The 15005-nt window shown below is 33.4% G+C and overlaps 1 protein-coding gene across 1 annotated transcript; it reads right to left on the reverse strand.

Moving 5' to 3' along the window:
* Positions 1–2041: 2041 nt before the first annotated feature.
* LOC141564147 (olfactory receptor 1M1-like) lies at positions 2042–3078 on the reverse strand. Its single transcript, XM_074306264.1, has one exon. The coding sequence runs from the start codon at positions 2981–2983 to the stop codon at positions 2042–2044; it is 942 nt and encodes a 313-aa protein (XP_074162365.1). The 5' UTR covers positions 2984–3078.
* Positions 3079–15005: the final 11927 nt, after the last annotated feature.

Below are 15005 nucleotides of genomic sequence, written 5' to 3' on the forward strand. Positions count from 1 at the left end.
CTATTTATTTAGTGCTATACCAATCAGACTCTCAAGAAACTATTTTAATGACCTAGAAAAAATAACAACAAAATTCATATGGAAGAATAAAAGGCCGAGAATTGCAAGGGAACTAGTGAAAAAAAAGTCAGAGGAATGTGGTCTAAGTGTACCTGATCTAAAGCTATATTATATAGCAGCAGTCACCAAAACCATTTGGTATTGGCTAAGAAATAGACTAGTTGATCAGTGGAACAGATTAGATACAAAGGACATAAAAGGGTACATCTACAGCAATCTAATCTTTGACAAACCCAAAGATACCAACATTAGGGACAAAAATTCATTATTTGGAAAAAACTGTTGGGAAAACTGGAAATTAGTATGGCAGAAATTAGATATGGATCCACACTTAACACCATATACCAAGATAAGATCAAAATGGGTCCATGATTTAGGCATAAAGAGTGAGATAATAAATAGATTAGAGAAACAGAAAATAGTCTACCTCTCAGACCTGTGGAGGAGGAAGGAATTTATGACCAGAGGAGAACTAGAGATCATTATTGATCACAAAATAGAAGATTTTGATTACATCAAACTAAAAAGTTTCTGTACAAACAATACTAATGCAAACAAGATTAGAAGGGAAATTACAAATTGGGAAAATATTTTTAAAAGTAAAGGTTCTGACAAAGGTCTCATTTCCAAAATATATAGAGAACTGACCCTAATTTATAAGAAACCAAACCATTCTCCAATTGATAAATGGTCAAGGGATATGAACAGACAATTCTCAGATGATGAAATTGAAACTATTTCCACTCATATGAAAGAGTGTTCCAAATCACTACTGATCAGAGAAATGCAAATTAAGACCACTCTGAGATACCACTACACACCTGTCAGATTAGCTAAGATGACAGGAACAAATAATGATGAATGTTGGAGGGGATGTGGGAAAACTGGGACACTGATACATTGTTGGTGGAGTTGTGAAAGAATCCGGCCATTCTGGAGAGCAATTTGGAATTATGCCCCCAAAATTATCAAACTGTGCATACCTTTTGACCCAGCATTGCTGTTATTGGGATTATATCCCAAAGAAATACTAAAGAGGGGAAAGGGACCTGTATGTGCCAAAATGTTTGTGGCAGTCCTTTTTGTAGTGGCTAGAAACTGGAAGATGAATGGATGTCCATCAATTGGAGAATGGTTGGGTAAATTATGGTATATGAAGGTTATGGAATATTATTGTTTTGTAAGATATGACCAACAGGAGGAATGCAGGCTTGGAGAGACTTACATCAACTTATGCTGAGTGAAATGATCTCCTAGTAGGGAGATCATTATACACTTCAACAACAATACTCTATGAGGATGTAGTCTGATGGAAGTGGATATCTTCAACATAGAGAAGATCTAATCCAGTTTCAATTGATCAGTGATGGACAGAATCAGCTATACTCAGAGATGGAACACTGGAAAATAAGTATAAACTGTTTGCATTTTTTGTTTTTCTTCCCAGGTTATTTTTACCTTCCGAATCCAATTCTTCTTTTGCAACAACTACAACAACAAAATTCGGTTCTGCACATATATCTTTTATCTGGGACATATTATAACATATTTAATATGTATGAGAATGCCTGCCATCTGGGGGAAGGGGAGGAGGGAAGGAGGGAAAAATTCAGAACAGAAGGGAGTACAAGGAATAATATTGTAAAAAATTACCTATGCATATATACTGTCAAAAAATTTTATTAATAAAAACAAAAAACTTGTCTAACTCTACAAAAGTATCCCTGTATAGTTGTCCTTTCATTTTCATATGAGAAAACTGAGGCACTGAACATAAGGTGATTGCTCAGCTAAAAAGTGGGTGGAACCAGAAGGAGAAGCAAAGTTCCTATGACATTCTTATCTCAGTACATCAACCCTAATGTAGGAAAGAATTCCAAGTGACTTCATTAATCAAATTTGGATAGTTTATTGAAAATTTATTAATTCATTGATGAAGTGCTTGAGACACAGGTACCCAGGCCTACCAGGATGTTTACAATCATAGGGAGAGATCTGGTTTTCTGGTAAAAAGCATCCTCAGGGCTCTTTTCATATCATTGTTTCTTACACTGTAGATGAAAGGATTCAGCATGGGGGTGACTACAGTGTACATCACAGTTGATGCTGTGTCCTTTTGGGCAGTATGGGTGGATGTGGGGTTGAAGTAAACTTCAATGATTGTTCCATAAAAGAGACAGACCACAGCAAGGTGGGAGCCACAAGTGTTGAAAGCTTTCTTTTTCCCATGAGTTGATGGGATCTTCAGTACTGTGATGAAAATACAAGTGTAGGAGATGAGAACGCCAATAAAGGGCATGACAGCAGTCAGTCCTCCTACTGTGTAGACCATCAAATCATTGAACGAGGTATCTGAGCAGGCCAACCTTGTGACTGTACTGAGATCACAGAAGAAATGATGTATTTCATTGTGGCCACAGAATGAAAGTCGGGTTATGGAGGCTGTATGAATCAAGGCATCAATACAGGCCCAGGTCCAGCACACTGCTACTAGAGAGGCACAGACTTTTTGGGTCATGATCATAGTATAGTGTAGTGGGGCACAGATGGCCACATAACGATCATAGGCCATGGAAGCAAGGATGACACTATCTAATCCTGCAAACCAGCTGAAGAAGAACATTTGTGTCAGACATGCAACATAAGAAATTGCTTTATTTCCACATATGTAGTTAACCAACATCTTGGGGACAGTGCTGGAGGTGAAGCAGATGTCAACAAGGGACAAATTGGTAAGGAAGAAGTACATAGGAGTGTGAAGGTGGGAGTCAGTTCTAATGGCCAAAATGATGAGCAGATTCCATAGCACTGTGATCAGGTACATGGCCAGGAACAGGAAAAACAGAAGCCTTTCCTCTTCAGGCTTGTTTGAAAGGCCCAGGAGAATAAACTCGGAGATGCGTGTTTGATTTCCTTCTTCCATAAGTCTATTGGTAAAGGAGATAAAATAAGAATGATGAATTTAAAGTTGGTTTGGACATTTTAATATAAATCAAATCAATAAAGATAGAATTAGAAGAGAAATGAAATAATGGGAAAACATTTGATTACATTAAAAATATCACTGCTAACAGACTGAGAATCAAAATATTTAAGTAATTTAGAAGAAATTTATAACACAAAGGACATTCTCCACTAAACAAGCATCAAAGGATGGAAACATATTTTATGAACAAAAATTTAGCTACAAATGATTTAGGAAGTTATTGTTCCCAATCATGGTAACTATTCTCTGCAGTTTTACCTGTTACCCTTCTAATCTGGAAATATGACAAAAGATACAAATGATGATTGTTGGAAAAATTTTGGGAAGATAACCAATCTCTGTTGAGAGAGTGCAAAGTAGTTTAAATATACTAATTTAAATTTTGAAGAAACTGTAGGAGAAAAAAATGTATTTATTAAGAACTTTCCATTATGCCAAGCACTTTACTATATGTTATACATTTAAAAAATATTATACCATTTGATCCTACTTTGAAAAATCATACTTTATTTATTTATTTATCGATTTGGGGCAAGGCATTGAGGTTAAGTGACTTGTCCAGGGTCACACCATAAGTGTCAAGTGTGTGATGCTGGATTTGAACTCATGACTGGTGCTTTTTCCATTCCATCCTATAGCTTCCTTTGTACTTGCCACTAGACTTCAATTAATCCTAATTTTAATGAGCTATAAACTTCATCATTTACCTCATCATTTGGTTCCCTATAATCTCATCATTTGGTTCCTTGTTACCTCAACATTAGGTATCTACCTCATCACTAAGTAACAATGGATAGTCAGTCAATAAATCAATCAGGAAAGCACTGTGCTAAGTACTGAGGATACAAAGAGAGGCAAGAGACAGTTTCTGTTCTTAAGGAGCTCACAATGTAATGGCAGAAAGTATTGGTTCTAGAGATTGGAAGATTTGAGTTCAAATCTAGCCTCAAAATACTGATTAGCTGTGTGACCATAAGAAAGTCACTTAACTGTAAAATGGAGACAATACTAATATTGAACTCAGGGGGTTGTTTTGGGGATCAAATTGGATAATACCAAAGCTGTGTATATACCCTGGGGGAAGGTTGTAAAGGGCTTGGTGAACCTTTCACCTGTGCCAATAGAAGACATCTTCTATTTCCTGTTGCACCTACCAGTCTGATCTTCCCTCATTTGCAATGAGGAGAGTCTCTAGTGTGATAAGTAGCAATATTTCCTCTGACTATGGACCTTCAATCTTTTGCTGGGTCTATCTCCTAAGGAAAGTAATTGAGGAAAGTTGGTAGGAAAATCTTCCCTTTCACATCTATCCTTTATATGAATATCAAAATGATCATCTTTAACCCCAAATCTTGTCATATGTTTCCATTTTCCATAATCTTCAATGACTTCTTCAAGATAAAACACATGTAAATGCGCCCATACATTTTGGAGAATAATCTGGACTTATATAATACCATCATTAAGTTTATTTCCAAAGATCATTAGTGGAAAAAAAGAATAGAACTTATATGTTTTAAAATATGTACAGAAGTTATATTAGCAGTGGCAAAGAACTGAAAATTGCAGGAATGATTCTCCAATTAATTGGGAATGTTTAAATAAGTTTTTGTATGTGATTATGATGGCATACTAATGTAATGTAAGAAACAATAAGCTCATTGATCTTGGGAAAGCATGGATCTACTTGCATGAAATTTTAGATAGTGAAATGAGCAGAACCAAGAAAACATTGCATACAGTAACACCAATATTATTTTAAGCAAATCTTTGAGTGGCTATCAGATTATTATAAATACCTCAATCTACTACAAAGTATATATGAAGGAGGATTCCATCTGTATCCAGATGAAGATTTGATAAATAGAAGTATATATAGAATGACTTCACATATTTGTGTCTAATGGTAGCCATCTCTAGGGCAGGGTGGAGGAGAAAAAGAAAAAAAGAAATGTATACAATATTTTTTTCATATATTTAAAATGAATAACAAATATTTAAAGTAACAGACTTGAAGGTTCATGTGTAATTATCTTTGTTTCCCAATATTCTACCATGTTATGGAAATGTTTTTCTCATTCCAGAAATTAAATAAACACTAAAAAAAAAAAGAATTCTTTAGCTAGATGCCTAACAATTTTGATTTTCTCTTATTCCATCTCTCTTCCTCTTGCATTTTTGTGACTTTGAATAATGCAGTCACACTATTTGAAGATTTTGTTCTTTAGTTTGATCAGAAAAATAAAAGAATTCTTCTTGGGATTATGAATGGAATTAGCACAATGAAATTCTGATTCATATAATGTAAGCAATGGTAATGTGATAAATGTTTAATTGCAGGTCTCTGGGGTAAAATATTTTTAAGTTTAAGTTTAATCTATTTTGTCAATATTTTTTCCATCACTTTCTTAAGTCCAGACTATCAATGAAACAGTAAACTGATTTGTAGGAAAATTTGCTCCATATAGCTATTTTATCTCTTTATCACCTGGATCCAAACTACATCTCTAATCTCACATGTACTTTGTTCCAGGGAAGAGGGGAGTTTTTGTTTGTTTGTTTGTTTGTTTGTTTTATTTTGTTTTGAGAGGGAGAAGGGATGGTATCTGGACCAGAGCATAGACCAGGGAGGGAGCAGTATCACAATTCTCCCTAGATCATACCACCTTTGAAGTATCCACAATTTATAGGCCTCCTGAACAATCTGTCAAAACAGCAGGATGAAAAAGTTTAAATCTTAAGACAGTGAGATTTACCTAAAAAAGATAAACAGTTTCCAACTAACATAAAACTCCAAAATCTGAAAATAGAATAGAAAAATGAGCAAACAACCCAAAAAAGTACTAAACCATAAAAACAAATGTGGTGACATATCTGATTTACTCTGCTTTAGTTCCTAAAAGCTTTCCTATTTTTGTCAGTTTAACTACTTATTGTCAGCTTTTCTTAGAGCAATAGTATAGCATAGAAAACAGATGGGTAAGTCTTGAAATCAAGAAGACCAGGGTTCAAGTTTACCTCTCACAATGAAGAGTATTCAGTGTTCTAGGTACAAAAGTTTGTAAGTTGAAGAATCTCATTTTGTGTAGCTCTATACATTACTCCCTTTGTAGTTGCCCCTTCATTCCTAATATGAGGAAACAGAGGCACAGGAGATTAGGTGATTACTCAACTGAGAAGTTAGTAGTACCAGCAGGAGCAGCAAAACTCAGTATCTCAGTATATCACCATTAGTGTAGTTAGAAGGTGAGCAATTTACTTCATTAATCAAATTTGGAGAGTTTTACTGAAAATTTATTAATTCATTGATGAATTGTTTAAGACACAGGTACCCAGGCCCAGCAGGATGTCTATAATCATAGGGAGAGAGCTGGTTTTCTGGTGAAAAGCTTTCTCAAGGCTCTTTTCATGTCATTGTTCAGGGGTGACAACAAAATTTGTGGAAAATGACAAAGTAACCAGATGTATATTCTACATCTTGGACAAACAATTTTAAAGGATTCAGAAAAATGATGTGTATTTCATGGCTTCAAAAGCTATAGGACAAGGAGTTGTGGGAAATTCTCATAAACTTAAAGCATAAACAGTTGTGATGATAAAAAGAAGAAATAATTTTCTAAACAAACCAAAAATGGTACAAAGAGAATGGTACATTTGAGAAGATGAAAGCAAGAGCAAGTAATTTAAGATGAATTTAAATATGCACCAGTCCCAGGAAAATATTTTATCAGGAGTGCTAGAGAGTAGAATGATTTGAACATGATAGTAACATCCAATAATGTATTGTTTTTCTGTCATTTGTAGTTGTGTCTGACTCTTGGGGTTTTTTGTCGAAGATACTGGAGTGGTTTGCCATTTCTTACCTTGTATCATTTTATTGATCAAGGACTGAGGTAAACAGGATTAAGTAATTAGTATCTAATTAGTATCTAATTACTATAATTACAACTAATTAGTATCTAAATCTAGATTTGAAGTCAAGTCTTTCTTCCTGTAGGAGTAGGATTCCATATATTGTGCCACCTTGGTACCCCTCAAATTGAAAAAAGGACTTTCAAAGTCTTTTTTTGAAAAAAGAGGAAAATTATACAAAGGACAGGCTAGCCATTCAGGGTAAATGATAATGAAAATGCCTGGTTGGTTGTAACAAAGTCCTCCATTCTTGAAAAGGACCAAAATGACCCCACTATGTTGGCATCAAGTTACAATGTGTTCCAGTCCGGCTGATCAAACTAATATGAGCTCAGAATGTTTTTTATCACAAGTCAGACACAAGTAATCCATATGAACATTTGAGATGGAAATTGAAAAATGAACAAAAAATTCACAAAAAAGGACTTATGAAATCTTTTGTTTTTTTTTTCTGCTAAATGGTATGAATTTTTTTTTTGCATGAGGAATACATTGAGAAGACTAGTATGTTTAATATTGTGCTGAAAGTCAAGGTAGATAAGGGATGAGAAGAAAACACTAGACTGCCCATTATGAATTTTCCAGTGAACCAGCCTGATTTTACTACATCACTGGGTTCTAAAAGTTCTGGAGAATGTGATTGTTAAACCACAGCAGAGATTTCTGACAGACTGTGGAGAAAGGGAGAGATGTGACAAGACCAGATAAAGAAAAATAGTGCTGGAATTGAATTCAGGTCTATCTGACTTCACACCTAGTCATCTATACACTGCATCATCTAGTCCAATACTGGGCTACGTGGTAATTAATATCTTCATCTTTTTATATCTTTATACCTTTTTATATCTTCAACATTTTAAAGATATTCTCTAGTAAATTTATATACTAAGTCCTTTCTATTTTTGAATTCTAAGTTCTAGTGAGTCCTTCCTCCTCTTCCTCCTTCTCTTTTCCTCTTCATCTGTTTTATCTGTTTCTTCTGCTTACTTCTTTCCTTCTTCTTCCCCCTCCTCCTCTGTTTCCTTCTCTTCCTCCTTTCTTCTCCCTTTTCCTCCCCCTCCTCCTCCTATAGAAATTTTGCCCTGTTTTCGCAATCTTCCCATTTCCTGACTCCTTCCTTCAACCCACTCCTCTGGCTCCAGGGACCCTTAAGTTGGTACACACAATGTCTTACCTTTCCATATTCCATCAATGATCAGTGACTTGGTAGCCTTCTCTTCAGTGGCCACCAGAAAAGCAAGGGAAACTCATGTGACAAAAATGTGGTGCTGTCTTATATGGATATGGGAAATTCTTACTTATGTATATGATGAAGATTAAAGATCTTACTTACCCAGTGCTTACTACCATATTTTTAAAAGTTTTCATAATCATCAGAGTGCACTCATTTAAAATTTTTTTTCATTATAGTTTCTTGCTTTATTTTTGATAATCTTTAAACTTTCATTTTAAAATGATTTAAGATTCAATGTAGGGCCATCAATATAAAATGCTATTCTATCACAGAGGATAATGCTAAAATATAAACTCTTTTAAAGCATGAATCATATAAATCAAGAGGATACTCATATTTTTAAGATACTGTATAGTCATAATTGAAAGATTTTTTACAATGTCTTTAATAAACAAAGCTTACAAGTTATCAACCAGGGAAATGCATTTTATTTTCTCTATCTCATAAGTTTCAGAAAATATGTATTATTTGATTTTTTTCTTCCCCATAAATGACTACTTTAGCCAGAACAAATCCTTTTATAATTAGATGGTACTACATATTCAAGTCAATGAAAGCTTGGAATCCAGCTAGGTAGAGGGTTTGGGAAGGGTATATAGAGCCTGAAAATGCTGATGCTGCTATAATAGAAAACAGATGCTATAAGGAAGGGCTAATAGACTGTGAAAACTCTTTTAAGGAGAATACAGCTGATTCTTGAATTATTGGAATGCCCCCTTTCCTTCATTTTAAACCCAGGCTGAATCAATAGTTTGTAACATACTGTGCCAGCACTGACTTGAACTATTGTCTTCCAATCACAAATCTTTGATTGCTGCCACCATCCTTTCTTTCCTCCTCTACCCCTCTCTCCTGCTCTCCCATCTCAAGTGACTTCAGTCTAACAGGTTGGTAGCTCAAAAGAAACCAAAGATAAATCCATTTGTGAATCCCAATAAAGCTTCATGCAGAGAATCAAGGAATCAGCACAATTTCTATGCATATGGTTGATTCTAGAAAAGCATAATCAACTTTAATATTGATTAGAAAACCCAATTGGGGGGTCAACCTAAGCTGCAAAGTGCTAGAATATTAACAAGGCTAAACAAATTAGGAATGACTAAATTTCAGACTTTCAAATCCTCATATTAAAATGGATCAGAATTCTGCTTACTCAGTACATTTGTTTTGAACTTAGAAACTTGAAGGTAAAAAAAAAAAGTAAATAACACTCAATAACTAAAATAGGTTTTTTAAATTATATAAATTATTTTTTATGTTTCCTTTAGGAACTCTCTATTTTTTTGGTTTTGATTTGAAATTAACCTTTTTATCTGTACATGTGCATATTTAATCAAAAAGTAGTTTTTCAAACTAATTATCTTGGTAGAAAAGTTTGCAAACCTTTCTGTTGGTCAGTTTTATATTTGTACTCCTTTTTGTTACATAAATGTTTATCAAGCATTTCATCCAGGTAGAAGGGAGAAAGTTGTTCTATATTAATAATTTTGATATTTGGGAATGAGGAAAAGCATCTAAGTATATTTAAATAATAACTTGAAGCTTCTGAGCCAAAATATACAAAGATTTTTTTAAAGATTTTGGAAGCTTCATCTTCAGTTGCATAGCTTATGTACACCTATCAACTATGTACTGAGCACAATGTAAATTGTGTTTAGTTCATTTTAGCAAATGCTACTTAATCCCAATCTCTTCTATTTTTTTAATAACCTAGTACAATACTAGGAGCAAACTGTCGTAGATTTGAAAATATATCAAAAGGCTAAACATAGAATTAAAATAGTGTAAAAAGTGGAATGAGACTGCCCTCCTGAGTTTGAGTATGAGACATCATTCATAATTAGTTAAATAAGATTAATGACAAATTGCCAGTTATAATCAAAAGTTGAAGAACTAAGAATTAAGTAATTATTTTAATCTCTTCTTAGTTAATACCTCTAGTCATTTATCTTGACCCTTTCCTTGTGCACAAAAATGTGTTCCCTAAAAGAATTTTGAAAAACTTATCTCCACAGGAAGTCATTTTTATTTTGGGTCTGCCAGTAATCTACATGACCTTGTTACTATATGTAGTGATTTTAGTTGATACTTGTGCCCATAGATTATTATTTTCTATCATAATCATATTTCATGCAAATCTTGTCAAACATACATGTTATTAGATATCCTTTGAGAAATATGGACATTTTTTCCTAATGCCCAGAAAATTTATTTTTTGGTCATCAATCTTCATATTTTTAGTATTTTGGAAGCAATTTCTTTTTCTCTTAAGCATCACATAGCATTTCAGCTGAACTCCAAAATACTTAAGCAATGGTTCAAGTTAAGTTGTTTATAGGTTAAATATTTCATTTCTATCAAAACCATATACCCTTGAAAGGTAATAAGGATTTTGTTTTCCATGGAAACAGGAACTTTCCTTTATAGATCTTTGATTAAATTTTTTCACCTCATAAATTGGATTTTCATATGATTATTTACAAAAGCAATGTCTTTAAGTATATTACCATGACGTTTGAAATAAATAAAATATTCCTGAACAAAATTCAGGATTTAAAAAAAATTTTTTTTACATTTAATAGATAAAACAATTTGGCTCTTTTTGGATGAATTGTGGAAAAAAGATTGGATGGAAAATTATTTTGCAGTTCTATCAATAAAAATAAATGATAAAAAGAAATATAAGATAAAAGTAGAAGTTCTATGTTTCCATTCTGACAATCTATATACTCAAGACCCTTTTAGCATGAAGTTTCTAAGATTCCATGATTCACTCATCACATTATTTCCTTTGAGTTTCCTCCCTTGAAATGAATGGAAAGGACCCGCTATATATTCACTTACTTAAATCTTTGGTCAGAATCTTCTGTTCTATTTCTGAAGAACCCAGTACTGATGTTTCCCCAGGTTTTCTTCCCATAGGCTGATCAGGGAACTAGCCAAATCCATGAGCTCTTCCAGGAGAAAGAGGGCTTGAGATGTGGACTGAGGTGGCATGCATTAGAACAAGAATCTGGTCTGCCCACTGGAAAAGATGAGGGGGTATCAATATAAATGCCTTTATAGAGTCCTTGCACCCAAAGCTCCAATTCCCTGAAGTCCTTATTAGAAACTACCCCCAAGTCATTTTTCACTTTCCACTCCAGACTCTTTGGGCTTGGATTCCTGTAGGGAAGGATTTGAATGAAGTTGTCCAATTTATTTTCACAATGCTGCTGTGATACCAATGCCAAGAACACCCTGTATTTTTAGCTGCCCTCCAGAGAAGAGAACTTTGATCTTGGAGTATTGAGCATTGAGCTGAAATTGATTTTAGCATATAGCCCAGAGGATATCAGGGTTGAGAGGGAATTTAAGATATAAATTCTATATAAAGGAAGTGTGCTAAGTGCTGGAGATAAAACTGTCAGAAGACAATTCCTCCCTTCATAGATGTTACAATGTAACTCTGCAGAGTACTGGCATTAGAATCTGGAATATTTGAGTTCAAAGCTGGCCTCAAAAACTTATCAGTTATGTGACTATGGAAAAGTCACTTAAAAATATAACTACCTCAGTTCCTTAACTGTAAAATGGGCATAATAGTACTATATCCCTGACAGAGCTGTTTTGAGAATCAATTAGATAATAGCATAGCTGTGTATATTCCTGGTGGGAAATTGTAATGGGCTTGGTGAATTTTTCATCTGTGTCATTGCAAGACAACTTTTACCTCCTGTGGCACCTACCAGTCTAATCTCCAGTCACTAAAGCCTCTAAATGTTCTAAGTAAGTTCCCTCTGACTTTGAACCTTCAATCTTTTGCTGTGCCTGTTTCCTAAAGGAAGAAGTTGAAGAAAGTTGGTAGAAAAATCTCCCCTTCCACATCTATCCTTTATGTGGATGCTGAAGTGATAATCTTTAAGCCCAAATCTTATCATATGCTTTTCTTTTTTCAATAATCTCCAGTGGTTTCTTTAAGATAAAACGCTTGTGAACTTAACAGTCCATTTTGGAGAATAATCTGGCTTTATACCCAAAGAATTATAAAATTGCCTGTACTCTGTGATCCAGCAATACCATAACAAGGTTTATTTCCAAAGATTATTAGGGGGAAAAAAAAGAATGAAACTGTATATTCTAAAACATTTATAACAGTTCTATTAGTAGTAGTTGAACTAGAAATTTCAGGGAAGACCATAAATTGGGGAATGTTTAAACAAGTTGTGCAATATGATTACAATGGAATACTAATGTAAGAAACAATGAACTCAATGATGTTAGAAAAACATGGATAGACTTGTATGAAATTTTGTATAGTGAAATGAGCAGAGCCAAGAGAACATTGCATACAATAACAGCAATATTGCTTGAAAAACAACTTTGAATGATTAAATCATTTTGATTATTATAAATATCCAAATTAACTGCAAAGGACATATGAAAGAGAGAAAGCCATATGCATCCAGATATAAAATTGATAAATATAATTATGTACAGAATGATTTTTACAAATTTGTGAATAATGATAGCCTTTTCTAGGGCAAGGTGGAAGAGAGAACTACAAAACAAAAAATATAATTTACATTATCACTTTTTTATATATTTTAAAAGAATAGCAATATTTAAACAATAGATGTACAGTTTGCTGTGTAATTATCTTTTTTCTACTACTCTAATATGTAATGGAAATGCTTTATTTTATAAATTAAATAAACATTTTTTTAAAAGAATTCTTTAGCTAGGTGCCTGAGAATTTTGATTTCTTTTGAGTCTTGCAGTTTTGTGACTTAGAATAATATGATCATGCTATTTGAAATTTTTGTCATTTGGTTTGACCAAAAGACATAAGAATGCTTCTTGGGACCATGAATGGAATTAAGGCCATGAAATTCAGATTCATATAATGTAAGCAGCAGTATGGTGATAAATATATGGTGACAAATGTTTAACTGTGTAATCTCGGGGGCGGGGGGTATGCACACAACACACTTAGTCTGTGTTATCAATATTTTCTCCATCACTTGCCTAAGTTCAGACAATCAATGAAACAATAAATCAAGTCCTAATTTGTAGCAAAAGAGAGGATAAAACACATACGATTCTATATGACTATCATATTTCCTTACTACTCTGGTTTCAAACTACCTTTTTAAACTTCCATGTATTTTTGACACAATCATGCTGGAGTTAAAAGGAAGAGAAAAGTTTTTGTTGAGAGAGAACAATGGTGCTGAGTAAGGACCAGAGCAAAGGCAAGAAGTTAAGTCTTCACAGCTTTCTCTATTTTATATCACTTTGGAAGTAGCCAAAATTTATAAGTCTTCAGAACTAGCAGTGAAAATAGCAAGGTGAAAAAGCCTAAATCTTGGAAAAATGGAACCCCCCACAAAGGTCATCACAGTCCAACTAACATAAAGTCCAAGATCAGAAAATGGATTGAAAAAATGAGCAAACAACCAAAAAGGATATTAAACATAAAACAAAACAAACAAAAACAAACAAACAAAAAAAAACTACTATGCGGAAGGGAAATTCAAGACACAAACTCTGAGGAAGACAATGACATGAAAACATATACAAACATTTACTGAAAGAAAAATCCAAATTTTCATAAGCTCCAGAAGAATTCCTAGAAGAACTAGACAAGAAACAAAAACTGATTTTAAACATCAGATAAGATGGTAGAGGAAAAGTTGAAGAAAGAAATGAGAGCAATGCAAGAAAATTAAGAAAAAAAATTAATAGCTTGGTAAAAACAAAAGGCATAAAAATGCTAAAGAAAATGACTCTTGCATGCCACACTGATGGAAATAATTTTTAATTACAAAATAAGAGATTATGTGGAAGTTAATGATTTCATGAGACAACAAGCAACAATAAAACAAAGTCAAAAATGACAAAAGAATAAAAATGTAAAATCTCACAGGATGAACAATTGATCTAGAAAATCAACTTAGGGGAGATAATTTAACATCATATCATCTGCAAAGGGTGATAATTTGGTTTCCTCATTACCTATTCTAATTCCTTTGATTGCTTTTTGTTCTTTTCTTGCCAAGGTTAGCATTTCTGATACAATATTGAATAGCAATGGTGATAGTGGAGGCAACCTTGTTTCACCTCTTATCTTATTGGGAATGATTCTAGTTTATCCACATTACATATGATACTTGCTGATGGTTTTAAATAGATGCTACTATTTTAAGGAAAAGTTCATTTATTCCAATAATTTTTAATAGTAATGGCTATTGGATGTTATCAAATACTTTTTTCTGCATCTATTGAGATAATCATATGTTTTTTGTTAATTTGATTATTGATATATTCAATTATGCTAATAGTTTTCCTAATATTGTATTCCTGGCATAAATCCTACTTGGTCATGGTGTATTATCCTGGGGATGATTATCTGTAAACTCTTTGCTAATATTTTATTTAAGATTTTTGCATCAATATTCATTAGGGAGATTGGTTTATAATTTTCTTTCTCTCTTTTCAACCTACCTGGTTTATGTATCAGTACCATGTCTGTGTCATAAAAGGAATTTGGTAGGAGTCCTTCATTCCCTATTTTTTTCAAATAGTTTAAATAGCATTGGAATTAATTGCTCTTTAAATGTTTGATAGAATGCACATGTAAATCCATCTGGTCCTGGGGATTTTTTCTTGGGGAGGTGATTAATAATTTATTCTATTTATTTTTCTAAAATGGGACTATTTAAGTAATTAATTTCCTTTTCTGTTAATCTGGGAAATCTATATTTTTGTAGGTATTCCTCCATTTCACTTAGGTTGTCAAATTTATTGGCATAAAGTTGGGCAAAGAAACTC

The sequence above is a fragment of the Sminthopsis crassicaudata genome, chromosome 1 (genome assembly GCF_048593235.1).
Source record: "Sminthopsis crassicaudata isolate SCR6 chromosome 1, ASM4859323v1, whole genome shotgun sequence".
Lineage (NCBI taxonomy): Eukaryota > Metazoa > Chordata > Mammalia > Dasyuromorphia > Dasyuridae > Sminthopsis > Sminthopsis crassicaudata.

What these genes read in the sequence shown, in the direction of transcription:
- LOC141564147 (XM_074306264.1), bottom strand. Translation starts at nt 2,983, where the DNA reads ATGGAAGAAGGAAATCAAACACGCATCTCCGAGTTTATTCTCCTGGGC.